Source organism: Mchenga conophoros, linkage group LG12 (assembly GCF_057382185.1).
Source record: "Mchenga conophoros isolate Kocher_MC1m ecotype Shallow Benthic linkage group LG12, M_conophoros_male_GT1.1, whole genome shotgun sequence".
Taxonomy (NCBI): Eukaryota; Metazoa; Chordata; class Actinopteri; order Cichliformes; family Cichlidae; genus Mchenga; species Mchenga conophoros.
Window position 1 is genome coordinate 36296705 of NC_140537.1, and position 25997 is coordinate 36322701.

At 41.4% G+C, this 25997-nt stretch overlaps 4 protein-coding genes across 10 annotated transcripts in view; 3 read left to right on the forward strand and 1 right to left on the reverse strand.

Moving 5' to 3' along the window:
* The window catches only part of rusc2 (RUN and SH3 domain containing 2), a 41721-nt gene extending 38604 nt beyond the window's left edge, over positions 1–3117 (reverse strand). For 5 of the 6 annotated variants that reach the window (XM_085295551.1, XM_085295554.1, XM_085295553.1 and 2 more), the window contains exons 1-2: positions 2986–3117; positions 1419–1610 (exon numbers count right to left, since the gene is read on the reverse strand). The gene's annotated coding sequence lies outside the window, so the exon portion shown is untranslated. Of the gene's footprint in view, positions 1–1418; positions 1614–2985 lie in introns of those variants that run through there. The other variant, XM_085295549.1, reaches the window with a different exon arrangement.
* Positions 3118–7895: 4778 nt separating this feature from the next.
* LOC146563156 (uncharacterized) lies at positions 7896–10129 on the forward strand. Of its 2 annotated transcripts, none has more exons than XM_085295555.1 (4): positions 7896–8031; positions 8117–8169; positions 8249–9929; positions 10044–10129. In XM_085295555.1, exons 1-3 carry the CDS (start codon positions 8015–8017, stop codon positions 9919–9921), a joined length of 1743 nt encoding a protein of 580 aa, XP_085151681.1. In that variant the 5' UTR covers positions 7896–8014; the 3' UTR covers positions 9922–9929; positions 10044–10129. The 2 variants fall into 2 exon arrangements, with proteins under 2 accessions (XP_085151681.1, XP_085151682.1); XM_085295556.1 differs by having other exon boundaries at positions 8117–8160.
* A 2434-nt stretch (positions 10130–12563) lies between these two features.
* Positions 12564–14264, forward strand: LOC146563157 (uncharacterized). Its single transcript, XM_085295564.1, has 4 exons — positions 12564–12721; positions 12801–12853; positions 12949–13643; positions 13725–14264. The coding sequence occupies exons 1-3, from the start codon at positions 12594–12596 to the stop codon at positions 13611–13613; spliced, it is 846 nt and encodes a 281-aa protein (XP_085151690.1). The 5' UTR covers positions 12564–12593; the 3' UTR covers positions 13614–13643; positions 13725–14264.
* Positions 14265–14513: 249 nt separating this feature from the next.
* The window catches only part of unc13ba (unc-13 homolog Ba (C. elegans)), a 200716-nt gene continuing 189232 nt past the window's right edge, over positions 14514–25997 (forward strand). The window contains exon 1 of the mRNA XM_085295557.1: positions 14514–14941. Within this exon, the coding sequence (XP_085151683.1) occupies positions 14920–14941 (22 nt within the window). The 5' untranslated portion in view covers positions 14514–14919. The remainder of the gene's footprint in view (positions 14942–25997) is intronic.

The following is a 25997-nucleotide window of genomic DNA, read 5'->3' on the forward strand; positions in this document are numbered from 1 at the left end:
GTGACCGTGACACAACAATGCCTTTCAAACGAGTTATCTGCATCCCCACCATGTCGCATAATGTAATGTAATGTACCTCAACAGATCAACAACAATCCACAAAAAAAAGCAGCAATAGGAAGAAGCCTTAAAAAATAAAATCCTCAGAGAGCATGCTACAGTAGAGCAACTCTATAAAACTGAATCCACTATGGTTACTTGAGTGTTTTGAAAAACATATTTACAGTTTACTTCATTTTTTGCCTCTTTTTTCCCATCGATGCTCTGACAACCAGATTGGCTTGTCTTTTTGAGTCAGCGTCCAGCGGACACCTGATCCAAATCTCAGATCAGTGCATCGATAACATTTTAGATCTCCCATTTCCTTGTGTTCTACATTACCTCTGATGCATAGTAGGGATGGGCAGATCAATACTAAGGATATGTAGCCTTGTTCTGAGTATCAGTAACCAACCTCAGTAGGGTCTATGGCAAAAATGGATCCATCCATCACATATCAGATCAAACGTAGATAAAAATCAAGTTTTAGTTCCGTGTAATTTATGTTTACTGCAGTTCTGAGCATTTGCAAGGTTTTCACCTATTTAGCTTCAAGAATTTACTGTCTTGAACCTTTTAATAATGGATCTGAACAATACAAAACAAAAACACAGATTTTTTTTTTTTTTAAACTTACATGGTACGGTACATTTCCTTTTCAAAAATACAAACTTCATATTTCTATCAGTTGAACTGATCCTGTTTTCTTTATATTTTTATTTATTGTATTTTTGTCTCTTGATCCATCCTATACACACATCCTGCCTTTTAATAGTGTTTGCTGCACACGTTTATAGTTCTTCGATTCAGCCAAGCTTTTATTTTGTAAATCTTTGGCGGAAGTCATCCCTTTACAATCTTACTAAGCTGACGCTGCTCGCGTATCCCTGTTGTTTCTACTAATAAGGGATCAATATGGTGATGGCACGGTGCAGGCCGCTGGTGTCACCAGTGCAGATGATCCCGAGCAGTCGCAGTTTATTACCGAACATCGCGCCCTTCACTCCGGAGCCCAAGGCCCCCCTGAAGCCGCGGATAGATGATCGAACATGGATGATGTGTTAGACCGTTACCACGCTGCCTTTGTGCTGCTGCGATTAAAATAAATCTTTGTTTATCACGTCAGAAGGCAAACGGGCACATCCATCCACTGAAACTGTCATTTAATCGTAAAAACAAGGCGTCTTCTAACACGACACAGCGGTTTGAGGGTGACCATCGTCTGAAAGCCGAGCCTCCGTCCCTCCCGAGCTGATCGAGCTAGGCATCATTTTTCTGCCTCCGACGCGATGCTGCTGAGCGGAGCCCTTTTCCCTCCGCACCTCTAACCAAATCGCTCACAAAAGAAAACAACAAAAATCACAATTTAATGCACTAACCTCGTCTCCGGGGTCGGCGGTGGTGTTGTTCTCGGTGAAACGCATGTGCAGCTGTGGAGGAGCGAGGCTTGTTTTCTCACCGACAGACTGCGGAGCGGACAGCGTCAGCGGCGCTGCATCGCAGGATGGGCTGGGCTGGAGCGGCACGTCAGCCTGAAGTCACAGCCTGGTCCCAGACTGGATTATCTAACCCTGGGTGGGACAGCTGCCGCTCATTAATAGCCCCGTGACCTCAACCAGCGAAGCTATACTGACTTAATGAATGCACAGTTCACAATCGCATGAATATTGTACGAAGAAAACACAATGTATACTTTATTTGCCCCAAAGTTGGGAAAGTCCTTTATGACAACGGCTAAAATCCAAGTTAAACACAACATACAACAAACTTCTCCAGTGGTATATAATTCAGTAAGATACACTGTAACCATTTTGGCAATATTACAAAAACAAAAGAGTTAAATTAAAATGCAAAAATAAACAATGTATACATTTTTAAAATGACTAATAAAATGATATAATTTACAAAAACTATAAATGAAAGAAAAATGGAACAGTAATATAAATAGCACAGTATAACAGATTATAAAGTGGGATTAAAATGACCTGGTGCACACACAGTGTTTAATAAAAAAGTAAAAAGAGAATAATAAATTATTGACAGTGGACAATAAATTACGCTTTACCCAACGGATCTGTTGCAGGGGGCCCCCACAATTTTTTTATAGGCTTAACCATATGGGGGCAACTAAAAATATTGGGGTGGCACAGCAGAAACAGAATTTTTACAGTTGTATTATGATTTTGTGAAATATAGGTTACCTGAAAAATACGAGGGAAAGGAGTGAAAGAAAAGAATTATATGCATAGTTAATTTCCTGCTATTAAAGTTTATTTCACTGAAAAAAGTTATATATGAAAACTAGGGGTGCAACGATACACAAAATTCACAGTTCGATATTCTTTCGATACAAAAAAATTGTTCATGCTTTTTTAATTTGTCATTTATTAAAATTATAAATATATATTTTGTACAGTTTTTAAATTTAATGTTGCTGAAACAACAAAATACTAAATCTATCTGATGGAGAAATCACTCATCTTTGGAAAAGAGAGTTTATTACAGAGAAATGGCTCTTTCAAAATAAAAGCTATACTATAGCTTCTTCTGGGCTATATTCTCAGCAGCATATTAAACATATCAGGTCCCCATAAGGAGAATCCTGTGCTAACGGCTGTCTAAATGACTCGGGTAAAGTTTGTAGCATGCATGCTTGTTGTTTTTGTCTGCTTCCACTTGTCTTTGCACGAGGATGATGTCGGAGTAAATGTGCAGTCATATTCGTTGTGTTCCCACTAGTGCTGTCAGCGTTAATCTCGTTAAAATGACATTAACGCCAAAACGTGGCAAATCTCCATTAACGACCTACCGCGGATCACCCGTGTGTGGGACTGGACTGCGTCAACACGTTAACAAGCTAACTGCGCTAACGCACTAGTTCCCACAAATTGAGCATTGCATGGCACATCCGACATACTGTTTTACCTTTGTCCATGACGCGCTTACCTTCAGGGTCATGCTTCATATGAAAATAGTTCCAAACGCCAGATCTGAATGAGGGTGGGGGAGGTTCAATTTGCCATCTTGCAGCGAGCTTAGCTTCTGTCTTGCTAGCTTGCGCTGCGCTCAGTGGATCTGCGCTCGACAGTGCAGCCTAGGCGGAGTAGTCGAACGCAGATCCACTGAGCGCTCAACACAGACAGCATCATCAGAAGAAAAGTTGATAAAATAAACAAAAAATGTTGTATTGTTCGATACACATGCGTACCGAACCCAAAGCACTGTATCTAACGGTTCAATATCTACACGAGTATCGTTGCACTCCTAATGAAAACCAAATAAGATTTTGAAATCCATAATAATCTGTTTTTAATCGATTATTTGATTGACTAGAAGTCCCAACCACCGCTTTAATGATTCTCAGCAGAGCTGAGCACAAGCAGCTTAAGATTCCCTCTCCAAGAATGGAGTTCACTTTAAGAGTAAACTTGATCAGGAAAGACAGACAGGTGTTGGATCATGTAAGACTGTGAACTGTTGTCTGTCTATGTGTTGGCCCTGAGATGCAACAGTGATCTGTCAGGATCAAATACCTGTGAATAATATAGAAAACAAATTCTACCATCACTTTGATCAGTAGTTATTTCACTGGAAATACGACTTTGAAATTTCAAACCCCACACAGAGACCTTCACGGGTTTCAATGCTACGTGTTTACTGGTGCAAAACAAAACCATCTTTTGGCATCACATTTATTCAAAACAGTTTTGCTCCATCATTTTCATGTCTAAAAGCATCCACAAAATCATCAAGGTTCATGGCTCTAGCCCTTCTTGCCTCAGTGCTTAATGCCCCCAAACTGCTGAGTCGGTTGTCACTCATCGTGTTCCTTAAAGAAGATGTGAGCACTGAAAAGCTGTGCTCACATGACGCAGGTCACGGTAATGGAAGTGCTATTTTGCACAGTTTGAATAGTTCACGAAACAGCTCCTTATACGGCTCATGATAAGCTCTAATAAACTTGTGTTTATGTTTTACAGTCGCTCTTTTTTTTTTCAAGAATTCATGTTAGTTGGGGAATCTGTATTTCCGGTTGTTGATGTTGCTGTGTGTGTACTGTGCAGAAAATGGAAAAAATTTCGATTTAAAGCTTGTATACCTTTCATAATAACAGTTTCCTGATGATAATCTTCTCTTCTCTCAGACCGAAGCATGTCAGTGATTAGAGGAATGTACCAGTTTGAAATGATTCCTTGTCTGTGCTGATCTGTCTTTGAACTACTGGAGTGGAAATATAGTAGGCTCTAAGCCAGAGCTTGGTGTGACGTGACGGCCTGGAGATGCATCACCAGTGTTACCACCAGTGTTTCAACAAGAGCGTCAATAACAGCTGTGACTAAACTGAGCTGTGGGGATGGCAAAATATCAGACAGATGTTTGACCTCACCAAACACAAAACAAAGTTATAAGAAGACAACATTTAGATGTATTTAGGCTAACAGACCTCTTGTCTCTACAGTTCTGTCACCATTCCCTTCCTCAGATAACTCTTTCAGCAGACGTACAATGGCAGGTAGTCTGTCCCTCACTGTTGTGTAAGCATTGTACCTTCATACCCACTGTGTTTCTATCAGCCTTTGTAACTCTCTAGGTGGACCTTAAATATTTTCCCTTTGTACCTCTGGCCACTTTTGGTACCAGAAACAAAAACATAAAGCTATTGGAAAAAAGAAAAAAAAAACAGTCTGCTTCAGGAATGCATTTCACACTGTGAACTAATACTAAACTTAAACAATGTGCATTAAAGCAAACATAAAAAGCTAATGGGGCATAAAATTTAACGCGTGCCTGCACACCTGTGTTCTTTCCACTCATTACTGAGGCCCCAACATTTACAAGGTTAGTGTTAAACCACAAGGTGGTTTCTGTAGTCAGGCCCATACTTCTGCAGTATTTATAGCAGCATCCAGATGCTCTGCAGCTTTAGAGTTGAGGAAGCACCCACACACTGACCCTTTATAATAATATGTTATTACGAAAGACATCTGGTCCTTCTTACTGAGGTCTTTGGTTACATCCACCATTATAATAAAAGCCTCACTTTGTGTAACTTCACTAATTATTGAGGAAAGGCCCATTTCAGCCAGGCAATCCATTATTTCATTTTGTGTAGCATGTCCAAGGTATGTGACATTTCTCTGACTTGTCATTTTTTTCCTTACAGCAGGATCGTGCTTTGCTCGTAGTTCCATAATTGACAGGAGATTTCCTTTATTTTCACCATCTCTGTCATTGTGTGCTCTCTGTGCTATGTTTTGACAAGCTGATTTGTTGTGTTGCAAAGTTATTGCATATGATATGATTTTCTGTCATATCATTCTGCCCCGCCCCGGGAAAACGCCCGTGTCGCCCGTATCAAAAACCGCTACTCGGTGATGGCAAGCTACATTGTAGCCACAGCCACCCTGCCCTCTGACCACCACCAGTAGGCAACGGGCGAAGTGTCTTGACAGTCTTGGTCATTATGGACACAACGACCGAGACTGTCGGAGCTGGGGCTCGAACCAGCAACCTTCCGATTATAAGACGAACTGCCAACTCTTGAGCCTCGATCTCCCCCTCATTCAAAATCTGGAAAATAATGATTTTATGTTTGTTTTATTTTTGTAACTGTGTTATTTTAGTCAGATTACTTTGAATCTTTACATCCTGTAACTTGATGGAACAAAACAACTGATATGTGAATACAGTAACTAAAAAAATCAGTTGAATTAAAATGAAATTAGTGCCTGGGCCTGCAAATTATATCTTACAGCAGGTTTAAAATTATTTATACCATAAACTAAAATATTACATGTTTGGCTACAAACAAATAATATGAAATAATTGACCTGTAAATAAAAAACTTGAGTTTTTTTCTCAAACAAAAGACAATTTTGTTGTGTAACATAACCAACGGGACTCTCATAACTTTGTTTATTCTAATCTTCTTTTTTCTCATGCATGGAAGAGGTTTAGTTTAAAAAGTGCAAAAAAAGGGACCCCCCTCCCCCCAACAGCTGAACAAAGATATAAACTATAAACAAATGGCAAAGTTGTGCAGGTTGCAATGATTGCCTGAAACTGTCTGATTAATTGTACTTGTTGAAAAGCAAGCTTATGGTTTCTTCATTCTCATGCGGCTTGCCCAACCTGCAACCATTATCTCAGTTCACAAAGATGAGGGTCAACAACCAAACATCTTAGGTTGAAATAAGAATATGTCTGATAAAGGTGAGAAGCCATAACAACATGATGAGCCTCACAAAAGACTGTAGGTGATGCAATCTCCCACACAAATGGGGCTGCCAGGCCAGGTGTGGAGAAGAGGAGACAAACAAACCTCTTATGGATTTTGCAGAAGATTATTTCATTTAGACTATACATTATACTATACTATACTACTATACAGCATAATTTGAAGGACAATCGTTTACTTTCAGAATGGCTGAGGTTCAGGGCCTAGAGTAGGTCATCTACTAACTGCAAGGGTGGTAGTTAAATCCCTTGCTGATCCACTCTGCATGCCAAAGTACCCTTGGGTAAGATACTGATCCTCGAGTTGCTCGATGCATTTAAATGTGAATGTTAGACAGAAAGCGTTTAAACGTAGAACTAAAAAAAAACTCATATGAACGGGTGAATGAGACATGCTGTATAAAGTGCTCTGAGTACCAGTGTTGAAAATCACTATACAAGAACCAGGCCACTTTCCTTCCCAATGAGATTTAAACTCCAGTTCAGTTTGAGTGAGAATTGCATATGCTGAGCTCCACCTACTGGTTTCCTGATGTTATTGCAATGGCCAAGACAAAGTTATCCACAGGAACTAAAGCTGACATGACGTTAATGTGAATAGGCCCGAATCCAATCCAGCCCTGATTTGTACAGCCTTGAGCTCTATGGATAAAGATTATGTCAGTTAGTTATCCAGCTATCTTTCAGTTCCATTCAAGCCCTTAAAAAACGCTCCCACTTGTCTTTATTTCATTTATGTTATTCTTTAACATCAACAAAAATATAAACTGTTCAAATATGTACAAAATCATGTATTGTTGTAACTGAATTTTAAGGCGGGAGAAGTTTCACATATCAATACGTGTCAATACATCACTCGCACTTCTAACTTTAGCTCTGTAATCAGAACTATGGTTTGGCTTTTTATCCACTTACATACAGTGGCTGTTGTAGACTCTGTTAGGATCTCGGAAAAACCCACAGAGGGATGCGGTGGGTTCATCACTGTGTTCATCATCATTATGTTACAAATAATCTGACACCAACAGAAAGATTGCATGCTCAGTCACATCACACAGGATGCTCTGTTAGCTAAGTCAAAGTCAGAATAAAGAAAAGAAATAATGTCGTGCTACAGGAAGCTCTAATATTCAAGTGTCCCCAACATTTAAGGATAGACTATTTACCATTAGATTTAATTGTTATGTGCCTAACTCACTGATTTGTTGCTTCGATTGCTTTCATTTCTCCTCTTTTCTCTTTTTTCTTCATCTTTCTTTTTTATCTTGGTGTCAGATTGTTAGATTTAAATTTTTTACACAATCATCATACATGCCACTTGCACAGAGTGAGTGGAGTCAAGTGGGGCTCTCTTTAGAAGGCCGGGTCTCTCATACTTTCACTGCAAACTTTGCACACTCTGCCGCTGCTGGAAAGTTAAAGTTTGTCCGTCTTCAGCACCACACACTGGCATCACTAAGCAATTGACTGGTTCAGAAAGAAGTCTCTTCTCTTCTGAACACCTGTGTATCATAGTGAATCTGCATCAGGTGCAAGCAATCTGTCTGTTTCCTGTCAGTTGCTTTGGAACCGAGAACTTTGATTGGCTGTCAAGAGAAGATAAATTGGGTGCCTTGACCCTACCTGATACTGTGCTGCAGAAGGAGGGAAGCAGAGTTGTAGTTGTTTTGTGCTGGGCTAACAGACGCTAGATTGGGGCTTCTCAAGTTTATACCTGATATTATTTCTGCTTGAAGCAATGAGCTTTATATTTTGGTAATCTCAAATAATTCTTTTCCTGAGATTTATGATTTTATTTGATGTGATCACAATAGTTTGTTCAAATATGTTTTTGTTTTAGTGTGTTGCTGCCATGGGTACTACTTGTTGGGGAGCTTCAAGCAAGTATGAAACGCAAGTCTCATGTGAAGCTAGAATTTGAGTTAAGTATGACAAACATGGTTATTCACTATTAAATTTCATCTCTTTTCAGCTTCCTATCTTGGCTTTGGAAATCTTGATGCCAGTAAGCAGGTCTCGGGTGACCAGCTTCATCAGTTGCCACACTGGTTCCACCCTCTGCGCCAGGACCAGGCCCAGCCTCAGAGCTCTCTGGCTCCTAGCTCTCAGCCCAAGGTCCAACCCCAGTCTCGCAGCTACCTCCCCCAGCCATTGCTGCAAGCTCATGGTTCTCAACCACAAGTCCAGCCCCTGTCACAGCCCCTGGTGCAGGCTCGCAGCTATCAATCTCAGCCACAGGTTCATAGTTACTGGGCTGAGGCCTATCCCCAGCTGCAGATTCGCAGTCAAGGCCATCCTGAGATCCAAGGTCCCCCCCAGGTCCGTCCCCACACCCAGCCTCGGAGCTTTCAGAATCGTGCCCAAATCCAACCACAGCCTCGCAGGATTGAGGGCCATCCCAAGACCCAGATGCAGCCTCAGCCTCGTACCTTTCAGGGCCAACCCCAGACACAGACTCAGCTGCAGCCTCGCAACTTTCAGGGTCATCCTCAGGGCCGTCCCCAATTCCAGCTTGAGGGTCATCCCCAGAACCAGTTGCAGCCTCACAGCTTTCATGGCTATTCCTACCAGCCACAGCCTCGCATCTATCGTGGCTATCCCCAGGCTCAGCTGAAGTCACAGCTTCAGCCTCGTAGCTTTCAGGGCCATCCCCAGGTACAGACCCAGCCACAGCCTCGCAGCTTTCAGGGTAGTTCCCAGATCCAGACACAGCCTCATAGCCATCAAGGCCATCCCAAGACCCAGCCACAGCGCCAGACCCAGCCACAGCCTCGCAGCTTTCAGGGCTATGCCCACCAGCCACAGCCCCATAGCTTTCAGAGCCAGGCCCAGAACCAGCTGCAGCCACGCAGCTTTCAAGGCCAGGCTTATCCCCAGGCGCAGCCACAGCCTCGCAGCTTTCAAGGCCAGGCTTATCCCCAGGTGCAGCCACAGCCTCGCAGCTTTCAAGGCCAGGCTTATCCCCAGGCGCAGCCACAGCCTCGCAGCTTTCAAGGCCAGGCTTATCCCCAGGCGCAGCCACAGCCTCGCAGCTTTCAGGGCCATCTCCAGGTACAGACGCAGCCACAGGTTCGTACCTTTCACGGCCATCCCCAGGTCCGTCCCCAGACCCAGCTTCGTAGCCATGAAGTCCATCCTGAGACCCAGCTGCTGACCCAGCCACAGCCTCGCAGCAATCAGGGCCATCCCCATGCCCAGCTGAAGTCCCAAATGCAGCCCAGCAGCTTTCAGGGCCATGCCCATCCTCGGGCCCAAATCCAGACCCAGCTGCGGCCTCGCAGCTTTCAGGGCCATCCCAAGGCCCAGACCCAGCTGCAGTCTCTCAGCTCTCAGCCTGAAGGCTATCAGGCTGACTCACTGCCACAACCTCGTAGTTCTCCGGCTCAGCCCCAAGACCAGCTGCATGCTAGCAGTTCTCAGTCGCGGGGCCACCTAAAGCCTCGCAGTCATCATGCTCAGGCCAAGACACAGCCTCATAGTTATCCAGCATATCCACATGCCCATTCTTACTATCAGACTCAAATCCCAATACAGGCACGCAGCTATCAAATGCGTCCTCGGATGATGCGTTACCAGCACAGACCTCATCTTCAGCCTTGGGTCAGGACAACTGGCACAAACCACCAGATTCTGCAAGGGGCTTAACCGAAGAGGTATACTCCATAAAACTAGTTGGTGTTTACTTTGTCGTTTTTTGTTTTTTTTTTTCCTCTTTCCCTTTAGAACCTGCATAAGCTCAACATCACTAATTATCTTTCTCATTACAGGGCCAACATCAGAAGATGGATCATTAACTGCATGGATACAATTAAACTGATCTTTAGGGGAAATGTAAATAAATCTTTCTAGATGAGTCTGTGTGTGGGCTAGCTTATTTATACTTTATAGTAATATCTCACAGTTGTGAGAGCAGGTGGTGCATGTTTCAAATTTTTAGCTCAAACTGAAGCCATTCATGTGCAGCACTACGGCAGGCAAAGATCTGCTCTGAAAGCACAGGTGATGCGTAATGACCTGCTCTTCATTTTGCTGGTGACCCAGTTCAACTGGAACTTTCTTTTTTTTTTTTTTAAAGGGTGGGGGGACCCAGGCAAAGAACCCTACTGTACAGAACTTAAACAAAATAGAGACTTTAACATTGGTTCTGCATATACAGCCAAAGTTTACATTATTTTTTTTTTCAGCATGTAACTGAAAACGTATGAAATCTTGAATACTTTTTTGCACCTTTTATTTCCAGATTGCTTTTAACTTAAAAGAGAAAATCCAACTGATTCAGAGCAGTATTCAGTCTGGTTACTAGATAAAGTCAGATTTTTGATGTGCACCAGAGACAAATGAGTCTCAGGTGCACATCTAAAGTCACTGAATAACTGCAAGAAGAGGGAAAACAGGCCTTCATGGAAAACTGCTGCATGCAGTGCACTCGCAATGCTTAACTCCCATGTTCCTTTTCAACAACCAGCAAAGCGACCAAATTCATCTCTTTATCAGTTAAGTATCCTCCAGGAGGTATGGATAGAACATAGGTGGTAGAAATAAGATTGTTCATTATAAGCTTTGAAAATGTGCATGTCTCTGATAATTCCCTTGACTGATGAAATGCTGTTTGTCCAAATCGTGGTTTTGGTGGATCTTGTTAAATTGCTTTGAGATGTGGAGACTGCAGGCCTGTGACTAATTCCATTTTGTTTGGCAATCCCTCCAAGTCCTTAGCAGAGGCATTCCATGTTTTTGAACTTCACAGCACATTTAATCTATCAACTGTTTCCTATCTAGCATACAGTGTTCCTACACGTCCATGCTTATGTTCTGCCATTAGGTGGCACCATCTGACATGAAACTTGAGACTGTCATGGACATGTTGGGACTAAAAGACAAATACTGCTGGGACTAGAACATTTTAGTTTTTTTTTTTTAAACTATAAAACCAGTTTCCCTTAAATGGCAAATGTCAGGATAGATTCTTTAAGGAACTGCTTTCTAGAAAGTTGCTTTTAACTGAAATGACTTTACGCTGTCTCAGAAGTATAACTTGTGCTATAATGATATATTAGAATGAGTTAAAATTCTTCTATATCTCCTGTTTAAAATGACAGTCACATTTTAAGGTTTTAAAGTAACAACAAAGTAACACGTAATGACAGCTGCAGCTTAAAAGTTATATAATTTCCGGTCACACTAATGCTCAGACGTGTGTGTGTGTGTGTGTGTGTGTGTATGTATGTATGTAAATTAAAAGGTTAAAAAAATACAGTTGAAAACTGACATTAAGCCACCAAAAAGTCAGCTGTGAATGCAGCTTGAGTCACTGCAGCAAAAGGTTGATCCTGCAAGAAAGGCCAGAGGGCTGAAGAGGCGAGCCTAGTGATTGTTTTGTCCTGCCTCCCTTCAGCTGTGGCAGATGGCCCCGCCCCTCCCTGAGCCTGGTTCTGCTGAAGGTTTCTTCCTGTTAAAAGGGAGTTTTTCCTTCCCACTGTCACCAAGTGCTTGCTCATAGGTGGTTGTCTGAACATTGGTGTTATTCCTCTGTAGTATTTTTAATCTTGAGGTGCCCGTTGCTGGGATTTGGTGCTATATAAATAAAACTTAACTGCATTGAATAAAGACCGCCAGTCTCCAGAGGGGTTTCTGTTTCAATAGTCACTACAAACACAACTGGTTATGTTAGTGTTAAATCATGCAATTTACATGCTACACTATGAAGTCCAGTGTCCAAAGAACTCCCCGAACATCTGCGCAGTTAATTGTATTTGGTCTAGTTTAGGCCATGTGTCACCAGATCCTATCATTTAACAGCATAATACATTTAGTAAGCCAATCTTCTTTAGTTGATTTCTTATTAATTTTTTTTGTTTTGTTTAATTTTTGTACATTTGTTTTTTTAATTAGCTTCTTTACATGCAATATTGCTTTGACTCTGAGTCTAGTAATTGCATTGGCAGTAGTGATGCGTTATTGTTACCTAACAATAATAAAACTCATTTTAATCTTGTCTCCATTAATTTCAAACACAGATCTTTAGACAACCATTCTGTGAATCAAACTGGTTGGCATAGTGACCACTAAGCATTTAATTATAGAATAACTCAAACAATAAATGCAAAGCTACCAGATGGTAACCAGAATGTGTCGTTTGCTTTATGGCAATTTTGAAATAAGATTGTGGCTTTGATATTGTTCAAAGTGTTTCACAACAAAGTCCCACAACACCTGTGAATCATGATGAATCTGGTCCAGGTGCAATCAATCCACCTGTTTCCAGTCAATCAGATGGAGGGCAAGAACTTTGACTGGCTGTCAAAAGAAGATAAATTATGTGCACTGGACCGCTCCTACAACTGCACCACCGAAGGAGGAAAGCAGATTTTTTTTTTGGTTTTTTGGGTCTAGCTGCCTTTCTGCATGCATTTAGGTCACTGATTGAAGCTATGAGACTATTATGGTACTATTTTGTGCTCCCATACAATGGCTATGTCCATTTGAAGTGACACAGGGTTACTTAAACCTGTATTCTTTTCTAGTGCGGTGCTGCCATGGCTACTCTGTGTGGGGGAGCTTCAAGCAAATGTAAAATGTAAGACAACATGTTGACTCAAACTACAGCTTAAGTAGAAAATGACAAAAGAACTATTTCACTTGTGGCGTCGATCTGAAATTTTCTGTTTTCAGCTTTGTATCCTGACTCTGAAACTGCAGATGTGGTAAAACCTCAGCAGGCCTCAGGTTACCAGTCCAACCTTCAGCTCCAGCTTCCCAACTACCGGCCCTGGTCACATTTCCAGATTCCTAATTATCAGTCCTGGTCAGATTCCCAGATTCCCAATTACCAGTCCTGGTTGCGTTCTGAGGTTCCCACCTATAAGCCTCGGTCAAATTATCAGATGCCCAGCTATAAACCTTGGTCACATTACCAGATTCCCAACTATAGGCCTTGGTCACATTACCAGATTCCCAACTACAAGCCTAGGTCACAACACCGGGTTCCCAACTACCAGGCGTCGTTGCCGTCCCAGGCTTCCAGGTATCAGGTTTGGCCTCGGTCCCTGGTTCCTGCCCACCAATACCAGGTTGGATTACAGGATCAGGCCTTCCAAAGCAGTACTCTGCCTCAAAGTCAGGGCACACAGAGAAAGCCTCAGACTTGGAGGCAAGTACAGAATTCCCAGCACAGGTTTCCGACACGTACCCAGAGGCAGGGCTCTCAGCGCAGGCTTCAGATTGAGACCCAGAGGCAGGGCTCCCAGGATATCCTTCAGACTCAGCCTCAAAGCAGAACGTGGCCTTATCCTAGGGGCAGGGCTTTTCCCATAGACAACCATCAAGCTTGGAAATAGGCTTAATTAGCACACATGAGGATGCTCAAGGTAAGAATGGCATTTACTTTCTAATCTACTGTTGTGCTTTTAACATAAGATCGACACCCTAAATTATCTTTCTCATTTCAGATATGTCAGAAAATGCATCTTTAACTACTTGGACCCAATTAAAATGATCTTTGTAAAAATAGTAATAAAAAACTTCTATTTGTTTCTTGCTGTGAAGCAAATCTCTATAGTTCAGTCCTGGAATTGAGAACTTATGCACATGCTGTGCTGAAGTCTTGTCTCAGAGGCCAAACTGCTGATGTACTTTACAAGCTTGCACCTACTACAGACACGTGTATCTGCTCAAGTAGGATGACTGTCTTGACTCCATACAGTGAAGGAAGATGGAGAGTGTGGTATTGGGTGGGGTTGCTCTATGTTGGGATGGAGCACTGCTTAGCATATTTTATTTTGGGTATCGTGCCTTTTTTACATCTGCATTTAATATTCATTATGTTGATGAGCAGAATGAATGTTCAAAATCATGCTGTACTTGAAATTACTTACTGTATAATTTGTTTCTCCTCTTCTGTAAAATACCTCAAATTGTGCAATATTTAAAATGACTTCTGCACTGCCAAAAATGACTTACGCATCAATTAAAATCCTTACAGACTTTAATCACTTTACTGAAATATATAATTATTCTTTGTTTGTTGTAAAAACTTTACTCGTTAACCCTTTATTTTAGCGTACGTGCCCTTAAGTATTAGTAGGTAAACATAATTACTTTGTAATTTTAAATACAATAGAATGAAGTTCAATTTAATTACAAAGGAATTACGTGTTTAGTCGCGGTCATATCATAAAGTGTTGCCAAGTTTTCTTTTGGCATCACTTAATACTGTACTGTTTTTCCCTTCTTTTTGTCAGTGAAGCAGGAAACTAGGATTTAGGCATGGCAAGCTGAATTCAACATTTCAAATGTGGCGTAAAGTGTTATGAACCACAGGAGGACAATTGTATGCTCGAGCTGATAGCCCAGATTCCTACTTTGCCTGTGACATTTGAACGCAGCACAAGTGCCGCCCCGCTCTACCGGATTTCAGCCGGTAGGCACTCGTTTTCTGCCAGTGACAGTCATCCCTTTAAACCCTAAGGACCTCCTGGATTGTCCACCTGCCCGACATCTGTCCCTTTCCTCACCGCGCGGCGCGATGAAGCGGAAACTGAGCGACATTTAGGAGCAGTCTAAAGGACTTCTGTGCAACAGGCACCTGGGCTGCAAACTCACTGAAGGCTGGTCGGAGGAACTGTTGCACAAAATCCCGCTGCGATGTCTCTGCTGTGCGTTAGAGGTATGCTCTCACTTCACAGCTACAGGTTATCGTTTCAACAGGAGAACTCATGGATCTGCTCGTGTGAGGGTTTCTTAAACAGGCGAAGTTCTCACGGAAAAGATTTTATATATAAAACACAAAAACTTAGATGAAAGAAAAAAGGAAGGCAGAATATTTGAGGGCAATACTGTAACATGATTCTGAAACTATCCAGTTGTGAAGATACAGAGCATAACATCAACTTTAAGTGTTTCCCTGAAAGGTGAATTTAAACCTCATTTGCCTCCAGTGACATTTAGTGTAACACTCAGGCTGGATGCTGACTTTAAAAAAGGAAAATCACAGTTAAGTGAGAGCGTTTGGTCATTATCGATGGCTATGTGCGCATTAATGTTTTGTTGCTATTCTATGGTGCGATATTGCGAGTCTGAAAAGTTACGCTGTGGTTAAATCGAGCCATAGTAATCAGTGCTCAATGCCAATGCTCACCAAAGAGCACTCTCAGTTTTCACCTGTTAAGGTATTAGCTTTGTATCTAAAGGAGGATGGATTTAGTCTGTTAGGCTATACCCAAACATAAGAGGGACATTTATTTCTGAAACTATTAAAAATCATAGACTCGTTTTTCTGAATGAAAAAATGCTCACAAAATGATTGAAGTTTGTTTTCTTCCTGTTATAGTAACATATGCTTGATTCTGATAGGTCTTCTGGCCCTGATTTTTACCCATTTCGTTGGCATATTTTTATGATTTTTTTTTTTTATTTTTTTTGGTTTTTTTTTTTTTAGCTTTTCATTATTGTTCTTGAACTTTAATTTGGATTTCCATTTATCCGAGATTCTATGATTATTTTAGCGTTCCAAGTCCTGTTTAGAATCATCATTATAGGTCAAGTAGTCTTTGAGTTCTATTATATTTGGTCCTTGGTGTTTTTGGTGATCGTAGCCTCCACCGTGTTTCTCGGTGTTCAGTTGAGTGTCAGTGGCTTGTCACTGTGTCTAGTTGGCTACTTCCTGTTTGATTTTGTCAGTCTCTTTTCTTCACCTTAGTTTTACTACAGGTGCCTCATGTCTCAGTAGTTTGAGTTCAGCTGTGTCTTCTTACCTTTATGTTTCCATTTCCCTGTGCATATCCTCGGCTACAGTGCAAACAAGGCTGGAACACACGTCTCCATGCCGTTTTCAGACTTGATTTGTGATCTGGAGCTACATCAGTAAAAGCTCGGTTTTCTGATTCTTTCAGGTGGATTCTTAGCAGCCTACATTTGGGTCACTTATACTCTTAAATGACATGAACCTGAAAACTGTCAATACTACATGTTAAAATAGTTTAAAACTGGATTCATAACATAACTTAGGACTGTATACTCTCACCTGACCGTTAAGACTGCACATCTTCAATACGGTAAGAGGAAGAAAATAGATTAATCAGTGGCTATTTCTTTGTAATTTGCTGTGGCAAGAACACATTTTATGTATTTGCTGACATTTGGTACTTTAAGGTCTTTATCCTTAAGCTGACTGAGCCCTTTAAGGTAGCAGGTTATAGATCTCTGCAGGGACATTATTAATAAAATGTGCACTTCCTTCTTCATCGTTCAGCGTTCTCTTTCCACGTGAACTGCCCCCCGAGTTGCCCTGAAGCAAGTCACTTGATCTGCAGTTGTTCAACTAAAGCTGATGAGCGATGTGAGATTTTAATGTCTAAGTAAAAGAATAAGAAATGATTTTGGATATTTTTTTGTTGAAAACCTGCATGTTTATCGGGTCTGACAAAGTTTGATTCATTAAAGGTTAAAAAGCCGGCGCTTCCCCTCACCGCCAGTTTATTAACATTTTTGGCTCCTTCCCAGATCACAAATTGCTCTTCTCTCGCAGACATGCTGATTGATTTTTCACACCATCAAACTATTGTCTGGCTATCTCCAGCTCTCAGCCCCTGGTGTATTGTTTCTCACTGATCATTTCTGACCATTTCTCATCTTTGGGTGCGAGTGCTGCCTGAGGATGAAAGGCCACCACCACCTCCACCCAACTCCTATTACAGAGTGATGAGATGAGGGTGAGGCTGGAGATGGAGGGAGTGAAGCACACCTGGGTCGCAGTGGGCTCAGACAAGTGGAATTATAAAATAATCTAATTTTTTTTCATAGCTTGCCCTGGGATTGAGAAAGAGTGCTTCATGCTCACATAAAAGTTGTTACTTGTTCAGGTTAGCATGAACCCTGGACTTGGCTTTTTAAGCTTTGCTGTTTCACTCAGAAGGACAGAAATATGGATTCAAATCAGTCATGACATTGTCCCACAACATCTGGACATATACGCCAGAAATGTTCACTACATCATCTTTATAAAGTGCAGATTTGTGAGTGCTTGCAACTTGTTTCTGCTGCCCAGATGAGGCCATAAATATCAGTTATTGCAGGTCTGACTTAGGATGGACTCAAACACTCATCGAAGCGGTGATTGAAGTAAATGCATCTTATAAATATGAGTGGATGTGTGATTCTCAACACAAGTGAATCTACATAATATGTCATCTGACTGTCCTTTAAACAGTATTTCTTTTCCTTTTTAAAAAAAATCTGAGATATTCCATCATCTGACTTTCACAGACGCATCAAATCTTTTATAAAGAATATATTTTTAGATGCCAGACTAGAATGGTTTAATAGTAAACAACAACACTGTCAGAAATAGGAAGTAAACCACAGTTTCCCATGTGAAAAGCTAATGTTTTGTTAACTTGTCCAGCCCATCATTGTTTCTTTGCAGATTCAGTGCTTTATAATGTCACCTGAATTCTTCCTGAGATAATCTCCCTTTTTAATGGAAAGGTCTCGAGGGGTCAAGCTTGGTGGCCTTTCTTTGTAACGCTAATAATAGACTTGGAACTCTACCTAGTATCTCCTTGCATATGCAGACAGTAAGGTGAGAAACATGAGCTACAGGCAAATAAGGAGAAATAACCTCACAGGAACGAGCAGCGAACAAAAACAAACAGTCTATAGTATTAAGATTCACGCTGTCAAAGAGCAGTCCTTGGACGTGCATGACCCCACCTCCTGTAATGTGTGCTCTTTACTCTGCTTTTAGGTAATTTCTGCATAAAAGTAAATTTAGCTGCTTTAAAATTTCCACAATCCTTATGTTTTTTCCCTGTTTCTATGGTTTAAAAACTGCTTGGTGTAGTTTAAAGTGATTATATTGGACTAAAAAGAGCCTTTCTTGGCGTAAAACGTCAGACGCTGACAACATATGATGTCTTCAGGCTGTTCAGGGACAAGAGATGTATCTCTGTGTGATGAGCTGGGAAATGCTCTCTCTGCCTGTGGTAAATGTGTTCTTTGGCAGTTTTCTTGTCTATGATGTACCTGACATGCTATCAGAGAAGCCAGTCTTTCCATCTCTTAAAGGAAGTGCCTGATATAAACCCTGACGAGTGGCATTCTTTCTTGGAAGCTGTGATACCTTTCAGAGGCTCATTTCCTCATTCCTGGTTGTGTTGAGCGCCCTCAGAACCTGCATGGTGGCTTGCAGATCTCTGCAGGAAGTGAACGGCTGCAGAAACGAAAGCAGGATGGGAGGACACAGCTTCTGACAGCTCAGTCAGTACCCACTCCTAGCTATTTCTGGATAGCAATTATCAGTGGAATAAATGCATACACTGATGGCATTGCATAATTTGCTCAGTGTTGAGTAAGGTTACTGTGAAGAAATTGGATTAGAGGAAATTATCCGGCAGTAATAGAAGATAAATACGTGCAGGTCGACTGTCAGGCATTTGGAGAAAGCAGAGTGGCATTCAGTCTCAGCAGATCGGCACAAAAACTGGAGCTTGTGCTGATTTTATTTATGTTTTTTTTTTTTTAATGGCCTGGTTTGGATTCATCCATTCAAGGTGATAACTAAAACCATTTTGTTGGCCACCAGATGAGGGCAAAGGTGAAGGCAGACCAGGTCAGCCAGTACACTGGCACACACTGTAGTGAAATGACAGGGATGCAAGCAAAGCTTCAGCGGCCAATCTGTGGAGGCGGGGGTGGGGATAGAGGGGAAATAATCCCCATGCCATCTGCTGCTTTTCCTATCCTGCGTGGTTATGCTTGTATACGTGTGTGTATGTTGGACTGCAGCTCACATGGGCCAGAGGACTTCACTTCCTCCTTCTCTTTCCCTCCCTGTCATGATAAGGCTATTTCCTGCTACGAGCATTGGCTCAGTCTAACAGTTTCTCTTTACACTTAATCTTTGCTACTGGCCACTTGTCTCAACTCAGGTCGAGGAGTGCTCAAAGAAGTAGACTCCAAGACGATTGTGACATGAAATGCAGAGAAAATACAGACACAAAACTGCGTTCACCTGATTTTTCTGCTCTTTGCAGAAATTGGTGCTGTCTCAGCACTTTTTCTTCTCTTTTTCTTTTTTTCTTACAAAGGCGGGAGTTTTGATAGTGATTGGTGATTCTTATTGCAGTAAAAACATCAGTTGGCACATCACCACACGTATTTGTAATGACAAATATGTGTAAACCAGCATCCGTCCATTTTTTTGCACTTATCTGAAACAGAATTGGATCAGTATTAGGCTAAACGTTCCTAACATCACTGTTTTCCAGTTACTCCTGGAAAATCCCGAGATGCTCCCAGGGTAGATGAAATATATATTTAATATCTCCAAAGACTTCTGGTCTCCCCTCAGAATCTCCCAGCTGAAAACAGTGAAGGTGCAAGGAGTAGAGATGGTGAGAGTACATGAGTTTAAATACCAGGGCTCAACCATCCAAAGCAATGGGCAGTGCACAAGAGATGAGAAAGAGAGTGCAGGCAGGGTGGAGTGGGTGGAGATGAGTGTCGGGGTGATTTGTGACAGAATGATAGCAGCGAGACCTGCTATGGTTTATTATTTGGAAACCGTGGAGCTGACAAAAGACAGGAGGACAAGCTGGAGGTGGCAGAGCTGAAGATGCTTTTTACTGGGAGTGACCAGAAAGGACAAGATTAGACATGAGTACATCAGAGGGACAGCTCAGGTCAAGCTCTTTGGCAACAAAGTTACAGGAAAAGAGGGAGACCACAGAAATGATCCATGGATGTATTGAAGGAAGCTGTGCAGAGGATGCTAGGGATGGAAGTACATGATCCACTGTGGAGGCCCCTAAAGAGAAAACCAAACAAGAAGAGGACAAAGAGTATTTAACAGTTCATGTGCACTGCATGGTTTTACATAGGTGATCGTAAAAGTTGTAATATTTCAATTAGGGCGCAGCGTTGTGGTTAGCACCACCGTTTCACAGCAGGTGGGTTCTGGGTTCGAACCTTATGGTTACCTGAGGCTCTATGTGTGGAGTGTTCTCCTGTGGCTTTCCTCTCACAGTCCAAAGACTGTTGGTTAGGTTCATTGATGACTCTGAATTGGGTGTAGATGTGATTGTGTGGTTGTCTGTCTTTCTGTGCTCAGCCATGTGATGGCCTCTTCCCTCGGTGACATCTGGGATGGCCATGATCGCTGTAAACCTAAGATAGACAAGGTGGAAAAAAAAAAACATATGAAGGCTTCTGGGATGAAGCGTTATGACTCCTGGATTCTGGATTCTCTTTGCGCTCATCACAGTGACCACAAAGGTTAGATACTGATAAAACTGATTTAATGTCATTGTTTTTATTGATTCTTATCGTTTCCTGGTCAATTTTCTTGAATTTAAAAAAAATAGACCTGCAGAGGTTTGAAGGGTCAAAGTAATTGTGCAAAAACTGATCAGGAAAAAGGGGTTGGATGTAACTCAGGAATGCAGAAGTCCATAAGTTTCATTTCCTTATGAATGCAGGTCCTAGAAAAACACGGAGGATCTAAAACTGGTTTTAATCCTGGTTTGTAAACTAGGTTTGTGAGTTCTGATTTGTTTTAGACCCCAGATATTGATCGATTGGGACTCTAATTTGTGTTTGTGATGAATACATGTTGATACACAGTGAACAAATGAAGACAAGCACTCAGGTAATGGTGCGACTGTATGTGTCTGTGGTAATGTCATGGTCTATAAAGCCCTCGTTCCATGATCCACTCATACTGGATCACTCGTGGACTTTCAGTAGCGTCTCTCTAATTGGCTCATTACCGTGGAGAGGTAGGGAGACGGTCTCTTTTAATTTGCGTTTATGCAGGATAATATGTGGTATACATGCTAATGTAAACACAATGAGGCACTGGCATTGAAACAGATAATTAAATGAAGGAATGTGTATGCCCACAACACTAAACTATACACAGAATATATATATTACAGCTTAACCTTGCAATATAAAGTGTCTTTAGATACAGTTCAGAGAAATTATGTTAATCCGTAAGCTGAATTTGAAGTGTTTGCACACAAACATACAGCCATATATGCTGCTAGCATAAAGCCCGAGCGTAAGCAGAAGCTTATACATGAGTAAAATGATCAAACATACTTCAGTCAGAGGATATTGACCAACCCATGCTAGATCCACAATAGTTGTATTTATTAGGTCGGCCTGGCGAGGTCCACGGGGGCTGTACATTAATGGAAGTGAGAGGGTGTTAATGACATGGCCAAAAGGTTTGCAACCTGCACGCTCTCAAACCCACCATGAGCTGAAGGACTGGAGCTAAAAATAGAGGCACAGTCTGGCCCCTTGTAATGACACTGCTATAGTCTGCGCCTGTCTGGCTGCTGAGCATGTCAGGTCTGCTGCTCCTGTTCAACACGTTTTATTAGGTGTTACTACACCTGAGTGATTGTGTGGTAATGTTATATTTCAAAGTAAAAGAATATCATATCTTTTATGTGCAGCTTTTCTTTAGATGAAAAGCGCATCATTGTAAAAGGGTGCCATCTTTTATTTTTAATGAAATAAACCCCCAAAGTATGCCAAACATAAATAAATATGCACAGATATGCTCAAGTTTCATGAGGGGTGCAGATGTCCTGTAGGTTGTCTTGCGGGGTGTTAGTCACAAACTGAGACCAGCTGGCAGAAAGAAGCAATCAACTTGTGTAGACTTTCAGATATAATTTAGGGTGTTTAAATATTGCATTTGACTATTTAGGAATTACAGCCATGTTTTCCCAACCTGATGAACAGTCTTGTGTCCAGCTGTGATCTGCTTTTTTCTCTTTTTTTAAATGAATTCATGACAAATTAAAGAAATAAAGATATAGAGCTGATTCCAGGCATTCGTGCTGAGTTTGGTTTAAGAGGTGTCCAAAGGGATGTAATTACAAGTGTGCTAACCTGGACTTGTAATGCTGACATTAGAACTTGGTCACTGGTGTTTGCTGATGATGTGGCTCCTGATAAAAGTAGCTTAATCAAATGATAACACTGGTTAGGTGTTGCTTCACAAGACAGAGGTAAAGTGGCCCAAAACTTCTAAGATCTCCATAAGATCACCAAATTTTCTGAGACTGTCGCCTGACCTTTGACCCAATCAAGCATGTCTTTCACTCACTGATGACAAAACTGAGGGAAGAGGATTCGTGAATGTTCGGGCACAGATTAGAGGTCGTGGATCCTGTCCAGGGCTCTCCTCTACACGGCCAGCTTCCAGCGAGTTAAAGTTGTGACGCTTCAGAGGCTCAAAAGTGTCTTTATTTCACCACCGAGACGCCATTTCCAACCCTGAGCTTCAAAGCTGCACTTATTGTCACTTCAAAGAGCTCAAACCTGAGACACCAGAGCAGATTGTAAGTGGTCACAGTCAGAGCTGCAGTCCAACAAAGAGAAGAATGTCATCGGGGTACAGAGGAGATGACAGAAAATCATTTTAGCTTTCAGAGTTTGTCAGATGTTGTTTTTTTTCTCTCCCATGTCAGGCTAAAAGTTCAGTCTTGGATAGTTGTTTTGGATATCGGTTACAAACGTGCATTCACTGTTCATGTAATTCATAGATGTTGTACTCCTGGTGAGAGCAACGTAACAAATATTTAGGCCTTACTTTCAAAATGTATTTGGATGAATTTTACATGTGATACGGAGAATAAACTTAACGCTTAAGTGAACGATGCATATCCGTAAGTTAAATATAGTGAAGCCCATAATTTGACTCAGTTTCTGTAGTTTAGCCTCTGCACGCAACCACAGTTGCAGCTTTACTCAAAAAAAATGTGTGAGGGGTTTAGAAATTACACCCATTTTTATACACATAACTCCATTTTTTAGAGGTTTAAAATGAATTGACCAAACTAACAGGATGTTAAATATAAAGATTGTTTTGTATTAAAAACATCTAACTTTGTAGTCAGTGTCTGTCTGAAATGTGGAACCTCTGGAGTTCACCAATTGTGGGTGGGTGCTAATTGTGGGTGTTGCTTCCTTGAGGTTCCTTGAGAAAACTTGTCTAGTGGGTTGAGATCAGGTGACTGACTTGGCCATTGATGAATATCCCACTCCTGCCTTCAGTGTAACCAGCGGTTTGCACCTTGTTGTAAACCTTCTGTATTTCCTTCCATGAAGGCGTCTTTTGATTGCACTTGGCTAAAGATTTTGCTTCCTGTCTGTTAGGTTTAGTTTGACCTAATGATTTGATGTGGAAACACCCAAAGACCCTGCGATGTGATATTATCATTATTATCATATCATATTATCATACTTCACTCGCAATAAAATATAATTGTGCTTTTTAACATTTAGCAATATCTGAGTACTGAAATAACATACATACGGGGTGGCAGAGCAGGTCAGCTACTAATCAGAAGATCGGTGGTTCGATCCCATGCTGCCTCCTGGCTGCATGCCAAATATCCTTGGGCGCCACCGGGCCCTCTGACCACCGGCAGCCTCGCCTCTGTCAGTGCGCCCCAGGGCAGCTGTGCTTTGGGGTCCTTAGGGACTGAGTAAACAAATGCAGGCCGTTTACCATTATGATTTAGGCATGTTTCTGATAATCTAACAATTAGCCGTGATAAATCATTAAAAATCCCACATCTGTTGCCGTCCACTTTGACAGAAATTGACATTTAACTATTACATTTGTGCTCATCAACCTTCCTGTTATATAGGAATGTAGCCAGAATATAACCAGCGAGCTGCCTTTGCTCACTGACAAACACTCATTCAGATTGATGGCAACATGTTGGCAATCTGACTGCATTTGTAAATTAGACAGCAATCTTTTTTTAAACCTTTGATAATCTCTCTGAGAGCGAGTGCAGTCAGTTCAAGTCAGGCACCAGTTGGCTCTGAATTTGTGAAGCTAAGTGTGTCCAGTTGTTTTTTTTTGTTCGCTGTTTTTTGAGCCAATTTAATTTAATTTTACTCGGCTACCGTTATCTCAGGACGATATGCATGTTTGTAGTATTCCTAGAGTAATGTAACTTTGTCCCTGAATGGATACAATATTGCAATTTTGCAATAGTATTGTGATACCATGCTGTATCGATTTCATTAAAAGAAAAAATCTACTTGTCCTGCTAATGATGACCTCCCTCTCTTTGGGCCTTGTATTTAAAATGACAATGAAAAGTTATATAATGCAAACCCTGAAAGTTCAGGATAGATACAAGATGGCTCAGTAAACTTGTTTTCAAGCAAACATAATTATATATTTTAAATTGGGCATTTAAAGAACCAAATGAAATATATTATCAAGCCTGCTGTGCTTGAATATAAGCTTCAGTATAAGCATTGTGTTGTGCAAAAACACAATGCCTTGTCATCCACGTCCTCCATTGCGTATGGAGACATTACAGATGTGGGTTTGAGTGCTCCTCAGTAGCAGCTTTAATCCAGTGCACTAGTCATCACACGAACATCAGCCTGCTCTTTTCCCCAAATGGGTTTTCTCAGTCTCTTTATTTTTTTCAGGTATTAAGAAAGAAAAAACTTTGTAAGGTTGAGAGTTAGCTACTGACCAATGAAAAGAAGTCTTTCTGCTTTCCTATGTCTCTTTTGTAATTCATCCACAGAACAATGTAGCAGGGTCTGGTAGATTTCAGCCCCGCTTAAAGCATTAGCTTGGAGGGATTATCCCACCAGCTAAACACGCGGTCACCAGCAGCACGCATCCTCTCATACAATCACTCCAGAGGACACGTGCCTGCTTTACTACCTCTGATCAGCCTCACCAACCCTGTAGCCCAGAGGGATGCTGACCTCTGCAAGCACTAAAATGTGACACTGACCATCGCTTTTTTATTTGTCCAGATCTTAAAGAGTGCTTCTGTCTGGTGTAGCGATGCACTTGCATTTATATTTTAGGTGATTTTTTTTCATTACAAGCCTTTGTTTTCTGCCAGTTTGTCAGCACTTCCTGTTCGTTGCTGTCTTCAAAGAGAACATTGTATTGGCTGCGCTTCATTTGCATAAAGTTGAGGTTTAGGCTGCTTTAAACAAATCAGGATATCTTGTGCTACCCAACACCTGTAACACGCACTCAAAACTGGATCGCAACAAATTGGCGCTTTCGCGAGTACGTTTGCTGATAGTAATGTCATGTGATTCAGCTAATAACACAAGGATTTCATCATTTTTGAAGCCACGCTGAAAATACTCAGCAATCTGTGCATTCATGACTGGATGTAATACCGGTAGCTTAGCTGTAGCATTTGTACCTGAGGGTTTCAGCTTCCGGGCAACAAGGAATGACATCATTCACATAGATTACTGATTGGCAGCGCTAACTCGATATTTTGAGTCACTTTTTCTCACAATTTTGAGTTAATAACCAACTCAAGTAAGTCGAAATTTTGAGGGAAAAAAGTTGAAATGTTGAGAAAATGACTCGAAATTTCGAGTTATGGAGCCTTTTTTTTCCTTTAGTGGCGGAAACAGGCTTCCATACACATCAGACTAAGGGGAGAGGATGCATTTTTCCACCAGGCAGAAGTTCAGAACTCATTCTGATGTTGCATTGTCGCTCTCAGGTTTTGAAGGATTTTTTGATTGTGCTGCATCATTTTGATCCTTGGTGCCTTGTTTCAGAGATGACTCTGTGCTCAAATGTCACAAACGCACATCATCACATCTGGTAGGGCTTTAAATCCTTTGTACGTTATATAACGTCTAAGTATAAACTTTGCACAAGTCACATGTCCGACGCTGCCAATCATGTG

What these genes read in the sequence shown, in the direction of transcription:
- LOC146563157 (XM_085295564.1), top strand. Translation starts at nt 12,594, where the DNA reads ATGTGCACTGGACCGCTCCTACAACTGCACCACCGAAGGAGGAAAGCA. An exon ending in GAAGCTATGAGACTATTATG is followed by an intron (nt 12,722 to 12,800) that starts GTACTATTTTGT and finishes ATTCTTTTCTAG; the next exon opens with TGCGGTGCTGCCATGGCTAC. An exon ending in GCTTCAAGCAAATGTAAAAT is followed by an intron (nt 12,854 to 12,948) that starts GTAAGACAACAT and finishes TTCTGTTTTCAG; the next exon opens with CTTTGTATCCTGACTCTGAA.
- LOC146563156 (XM_085295555.1), top strand. An exon ending in GCTTCAAGCAAGTATGAAAC is followed by an intron (nt 8,170 to 8,248) that starts GCAAGTCTCATG and finishes ATCTCTTTTCAG; the next exon opens with CTTCCTATCTTGGCTTTGGA.